The sequence below is a fragment of the Hibiscus syriacus genome, unplaced genomic scaffold (genome assembly GCF_006381635.1).
Source record: "Hibiscus syriacus cultivar Baekdansim isolate YM2019G1 unplaced genomic scaffold, ASM638163v2 tig00002237_pilon, whole genome shotgun sequence".
NCBI lineage: Eukaryota > Viridiplantae > Streptophyta > Magnoliopsida > Malvales > Malvaceae > Hibiscus > Hibiscus syriacus.
In genome coordinates this window covers 6,891,016-6,897,677 of record NW_024061918.1, presented here as the reverse complement: position 1 = coordinate 6,897,677, position 6,662 = coordinate 6,891,016, and the positions used below count along the sequence as shown (strand labels likewise).

The 6,662-nt window shown below is 35.6% G+C and overlaps 1 protein-coding gene across 1 annotated transcript; it reads left to right on the top strand.

The window, feature by feature from the left end:
- The first annotated feature begins 4,261 nt into the window (after positions 1-4,261).
- LOC120142666 (high-affinity nitrate transporter 3.1-like) lies at positions 4,262-6,329 on the top strand. Its single transcript, XM_039157195.1, has 2 exons — positions 4,262-4,410; positions 5,784-6,329. The coding sequence occupies exons 1-2, from the start codon at positions 4,281-4,283 to the stop codon at positions 6,263-6,265; spliced, it is 612 nt and encodes a 203-aa protein (XP_039013126.1). The 5' UTR covers positions 4,262-4,280; the 3' UTR covers positions 6,266-6,329.
- Positions 6,330-6,662: the final 333 nt, after the last annotated feature.

Here is a 6,662-nt window from a genome sequence, read left to right as displayed (position 1 = left end):
CAGACGTGAAGCACTGCGGATGGGGTTTACCCCTATGAGAAATTAAAGAAACACCCTCACCAAAACGACGCCGTTTTGGTGAGGGTATATATACCCTTTAAACCGGCCCAAAGGGCCATTATTCTCTCATTTTTCTTTCTGGTTCTCTCTCTTCAGAGAGAGAACCTCTCGTTTTTCTCTGTATTTCCCTCATCTGAGGGAATTCCGGCAGCCGCCGGCAGCCACATGCCGTCGCAAGCTCCACCGTCGGCCACCACCACCGGTGGCCGAAAAATCCCAAATTTACCTAAAATATAGATCGGAATACCCTAAGGCCGATTCCAGTCTTTACTTTCCCTAAAAACCTTCGAAATTACCTAGATCTATGGAAATACGTTCGGTATTTCGGTTTCTTTGATGGCTCGTGTAGGCTCCGATGGATGTGGTAAGCCTTCTTTTCTCTCTTCTTTACTATTATTTGTTGGTATGGTTGTTGTTTGGATCTCCTTTGCTTGCTGTCCTTTCCTCTTTTAGTTGTTCTTGCTCGTTTGTTCTCTGTTGCTGTTCGTATCTCTCTCTGTCGCTCTCCCTTCTCTCTTTTACAGGTTTGGTGGCTTTATAGCCACCATGGTAATGGCCTCGAACCAGTCCAAAAGGGGCTCTTTGGTGAGTCACCAGACTATGGCGGTGACTCACCATAGAGTTTTAGCGTGGAGGGGCAGCTGGATCTTCTGGAGCGTTCTATTGAAGCGGTGGCAGTAGCTTCCTGAGGCGGCGGAGTGGTGGCAGCAAGGGAAGCGGCGACGTGGCCCTAGGGTGATGATACCCTAGGGTTTCCTCTGGAGGCTTCTGGACCGTTGGATCTTATCAGATCCAACGGTGGATGATTGTTGACGGCTGGAGCAGAGATCAAACCCTAATCAGTTTAGGGTTTCCATTGGGCTAGCTTAGTTGGGCCAGAATTGGGCTCCGGGTATTGGGCCTGTAATATGTAATAATAATATTTATTAATAAAAATATAATAATAATAGTAATAATTATAATAATTATAATAATAAAATATGAAAAAATTTAATGTCTACAGACTAGAGTGATTACAAGGAAATATCTGATTATAATTTTTTTAGTCATTGACAACACACACACACACACATTCGCATACGCAACTGCTTGAACTTATAACCTTTAGTAAGAAGATAGTTTCATTTAAATATTTAGTCATTTGCATTTATATTAATTTTTTAATAATCTAAAGTGATTACAAGATAGTATTTGTTCATATTTTTTTAGTAATTGACAATACACAAACCCTACAAACACAGTTGCTAGAACTCAGGATCTCAATGGAAAACACTCCCTCAATAAATTGTATTAAAATTAAAATTTGAATATAAACAACTTAACATGCAATTTACACTATGATGTTCTATATTTCATTAAATATATTACATGGTTCAAAAAAATTAAATATAATAAATAATAAATATAAATTAAAAAGTTATGCCCAAAACCGATTTCAAACGTAAACTTATATTTAGTAATATCTTTCTTATATATTTATTTAAATCCTTTTTAATTTTACCAAAGTGATTAGTTTAAGTGATAAGTAATTTAATATCGCTTAAATATATTTGGAGTTCGAGTTTTTGTATATACAATCTTTACAGGAAAATTCACCTAGCAATAACCATGTATACAACGCAGGTCAATCCAAATTAATTAGGACAAATTCTTTAGAACCAGGAGCAACCAAAAAAACTTTTTCTAATTTTAAATAATCTATTATAATTTTGACCAACTTAAATAAATAACTCAATTTGTAAATAAATTTAATAATACAATCTAAATTTTAAAGAACATACATTGCACTCTATAATTTTTTTCTGAAACTATTCATCAAATTTTTAAAATTTTTAATTTTTTTAACTTAAACTATCTCATATCTTTTGAAAAACTTCATTAAAAACCTTACAAATTGAATTGTTTTAAATTAAGTCTCTATCAAAATCTGTCTCTAAAGTTCAAACCTTAAATTTTGAGAGCAATATGTTCTTTTACCATAAAGGGAAGATGGAAGCGGAAAGAGAAAGAAGAAGGGACACTCGTTGTCGCAGTCCAACCAACGTTGCCCAACGCCGTCGATCTGGTTCTGGGTGTTTTTGGATAACGTAAATGAATCCATCATCAAACGTTGCAGGAAGCGTTCCAAATGTACGGACTCGTATCGTACTAGATGCCTTTATCTCCCACAATAGTCAAAAAATGAGAGAGAAGCCAACTACATTTGCTTTTGTTAGGTTCGGAAGTATGGTTGAAGCTCAACGTGCAGTCGCTGAAGGCATTAGAAGAATAATGGATGGGTTTCATGTTAGAGCGTTCTACGCAAGGAGTAGTACAGGAATGCAACCCAAATCAAGCAGCAACTCAGGAGTGCTCAAGACTTTCAAACCAGGATGGAGAGATAGGGAGGTTCTGATTGTCTCTTCGAAGCCTGTACAAGCGTTGACTCAGCTTGTTCCAGCAAATATCTCGAGGTAGAATGATAGCAACGAGGGCAGTGACAAGGTGACCGATGTTGTTATGGTGAACGAAAGTGTCCATGAGATACTAGATTCGTCAAAAACCATTAATTTTAGAATACCAGTCTCAGATGTGAGTCGGAGGGGATGTTGCTTAGTAGGGCATATCAAAGTGAATAAGTGATATATAGCCTTGAAGTGGTACAAGATGCATTGGAGTCAGATGGTTTTAATGTAAGGGTGTGCCCGTGGTTTGGCCTTCTTGTGGTCATCTGATTCTTCCTTGGAGGCTCGCTCTCAGTACTAGGCAAAAAGAAAGGGGATGCTAAGTCTATGGTTTGAACTTAAACTATTGGAAGGCTATGATGGAAAGAGGAGAGTAAAGATATGGGTCCTGCTTGAGGATGTCCCTTTACTTGTGTGGGATAAATTTTTCTTCAAGGAGCTAACATGTAGGTGGCGTGAAGTAAGACAGATCAATGAAGAAACGCTTAACCTAAAGCGTTTTGATCGTGCAAAGGATTTGATGTCCGTTCAAAATGTGTCAAAGATCCCTGGAAGTGCATCTATCCTTGTCAACAGGTCCATACATAAGATAAAGGTCAGTGCATAGGAGTTCGACGTTGACCAATTGTTCATTTAGGGCATCTCCTTTTGGGTCACAAGGGGAAAAAGTATTGGACGCCTCGGTCGTTTCGATTCTTATGAAAGCCCCGATGTGGCCCATAATGAAGATGTCACTTTAGTGTGTTGCGACAACTTGACAGAGTCAAACGGGGATCCTAATGTTCCAAGCGAAAGCATCCCACATGGAGACCTAGTCTTCTCTAGTGGAGAAGGCTGCATGATGTCCCCATTAATTTTGGAATGGAACCAATTTCCATAAGTGGAGAGATTGCAAATGAGCCGGATTCCAATGATTTGGTGGATGTAAGTAATGTAAGGATCCCTAAAAAGTCAATGTCCAACTGTTCCAATCTCCAGGAGGTTCCCATTGAAATTGTTGGTGTGGGCATTTCTAATTCATTTGAGCTTTCAATTAGAGAGGCTCTCAATCCGTTTCCTGAGGCCCAATGCTCAGGGCCGATTCGTTTGAATGGAAATAGAAATTTGGGCTTGAATGCTATAGTGGATAGTTTCAATAATCCTCACAAGAAGTCTAATTTATCCAACAAGAGATAGAAGCCTAAAGTGTCCGTGAAAAGACCAACCAACAAAGGGAAAAGGGCTATCATAGTGAACCTAAACTCTCTAGATACCTTCTCCATAATATTTCTGACGGATGCTCCGTTGGAAGGGTCAGACCAGAAGCCGAAGTAACTCTTGAAACAAGTAGAATCATGGGTGCTTCGTATGATCGTTAATATAACAAATTAATTAAATCAACTTTTTTTATTTGGAGAACCAAATTGACTTTTTTTTAAAGTCCAGAAACTTATTTAATTTTTTTAGGAAAAAATAAATTTATTTTAATTTTATAATATAAAATATAAAAATATTTAAATAGTCAAACATTGATAGTGAAATTTAACCATTGTTTTCAACGTTGCTATAAGGTCATCACCAATTTTGCCACATGCCAAGTAGAAAGATCAAAGTCAAAGGATCCAAAATGTCCACAAAAGCTATTAATCATGTTAAAGGGCCATTAAAATCTCATTAAAGTAAATTAGTAATAATAATCTCTCCTCAAACACATGTTTGACATTTTCCCTGAAGCAGCATTGGGTTTCCTATAAAAGAACCCTCCGCTTGTTCAATCGCCATCTTCAAGGAAAATCAATGGCAGGTGGAGCTCTTTTTCTGGGTTTAGTTTTGGTTTTGGCTTACTTTTCGGAGACATGCTTCGCGATGATCACTTTCTCTTCGCTGCAAAGAACGCTCGTTGTCACTGCTTCTCATCCACAACGAAGTTAGTAAATCAATCTCATACTTCTTTGTTCCGATTTTAGTGATAACTTGTTGAAAATTAGTCTACTTTTTTGGTTTTCTTATCTTCGTTTGCAGGATGAACTTGGGGTTGGGATGGGTTTGTTAATCTAAGTTTGAATCTTTTTAAGGGTAAACTACTCGTCTAATACACAACCATCATTTTTGTTCTGGTTTGGTCAGCAATTTTTTAAAAAAATTATATCTGATATTTAATTTTCGTTCTTTTCATACGTCAATTAAAAATTAACAATGATTTTGACATGTCACCGTAAGATAATTCCATATTATCATTGAAAAAAATACCACATCAATAGTTTTGTTAATTTTTTAACGTTGATTTACCAATAGTGGCGAAACTTGGTGGTGCGTTTGGAGAGCCATATTAAAATTTATAAAATTGACAGGTTTAAATTAAAATTTTCAAAAATTTTAAAGTTTTTTATTTACTTTTTTCCATAAAAAATTATGGTCTAATTAAAATTATTTCGAAATTTTGAGAATCTTAATGAGGATTTTTAAAAATTATGGGAGGGGTTTAATTAAAAAAATTAAAAATTAAGCTTAATATAAATTTTTAAAAAAAATTGAGGAGATAAATTATTATTTTTTTGAAATTTTTAAGAATTTAAATTATAATTTTTCAAACTTTGGAGGGGGTTGGTGGCTCCTAGGTCTCTATTGTGTATCGTCATTGTATGTAAAGTTTAGTTTTCGTTTCATTTTGATCACTCGTCATTAAATAATTAACGATGATTTGATGTGTCACTATAAGATTATTCTACATCATCATTGAAAAATAAATAAAAAATAATACATTAGTAGTTCTGTTATTTTTTAATGAACAGTGTCCGAAATTAAACCAAAACGTAATGTTAGGTATTATTTAAAAAAAATAGTTGAGTGCCAAAACGGAACTAAAGTGATAGTTAGAATACTGAATATGTAGTTTACCCTTGTTTTAATAATCCCATTTTTTTTATTTTATTTAAATTTAAATTTAAAACACGGATAATCTATTATAGTTTTTAAGCATATTATTACCTTTTTGTATCATATAACTTAATTGAAAAATACAAGTCTGTAGACTGGAATCAAACTGTGTTATGTTTACTTAATCTATTTCTTCTAAGTTTAAATTCTTAGTAAAAAAAATAGCAAATATTTGTTAAAGATACGCCCAAAAATATTAGATTAGATCATTAAAGAAGAAAAACCCATCTATCAATAATATTTATACGGAGATTTAACTTTAGAAAAATTTAGTTGAGAGATTCAATCTTGTTCGAGATTCGATCCGATTTGATTTGAAATTATTGGAAGTCTTAAAAAAACATGATTGATTAAATTGTGCAGTTTTGAAAGCTGGGGAAGACAAAATTACAGTGACATGGGGGCTGAACCAGAGTCTCCCAGCAGGGACCGATTCGGCCTATAGAACCATCAAGGTCCAGTTATGCTATGCACCAATTAGCCAAGTCGACCGAGCTTGGAGGAAGACCGTGGACAATCTTTCCAAAGACAAAACATGCCAATTCAAGATCCTAAAAGGACCCTACACCACCACCAACCGAACTTCCGAATGGACCATCGAGCGAGACGTGCCGGCAGCCACATACTTCATCCGAGCCTACGCATTGGATGACGATGACCGCCAAGTGGCTTATGGCCAAACCAATGACGCCAAGAAATCTACCAACCTCATTGAAATCCAGGCCATCAGCGGACGCCATGTCTCGCTCGATATTGCGTCCGTTTGCTTCAGTGTTTTCTCGATCGTCGCCTTGACAGGGTTCTTCGTTACCGAGAAAATAAAGGGAAGAAAGGCTCAACAGTAGTTGATGAAAATATGCACAAATAAAATCAAATCAAATCAAACTTTTGGATGTGTAATTTGTGTGTTTCATGTTTTAGACACCCATTTTTGTCCGGGTTATTATTTATATTATTATTACTATTATTACTTTTATTATTAATAATAATATTATTATTTATATTATTATTATTATTATTAATTTTTATTTTCTTTTTCTTTTTACAAACCCAACAGGCCAATTACACCAGCCCAATTACAAATGGCCTAGATCGAAGCCCAACTCCCAGGCCCAAATAGAAACCCAGACTCGAGTCCAAATTGATCCAAACCCAGGCCTATTTCAAAACCCTAACCAATTAGGGTATATAACTCTAATCTTCTATAGCTGTCGCCACTGCTTGTTGTTGTTGCCGCCGTCG

What these genes read in the sequence shown, in the direction of transcription:
- LOC120142666 (XM_039157195.1), top strand. Translation starts at nt 4,281, where the DNA reads ATGGCAGGTGGAGCTCTTTTTCTGGGTTTAGTTTTGGTTTTGGCTTAC. An exon ending in TGCTTCTCATCCACAACGAA is followed by an intron (nt 4,411 to 5,783) that starts GTTAGTAAATCA and finishes TAAATTGTGCAG; the next exon opens with TTTTGAAAGCTGGGGAAGAC.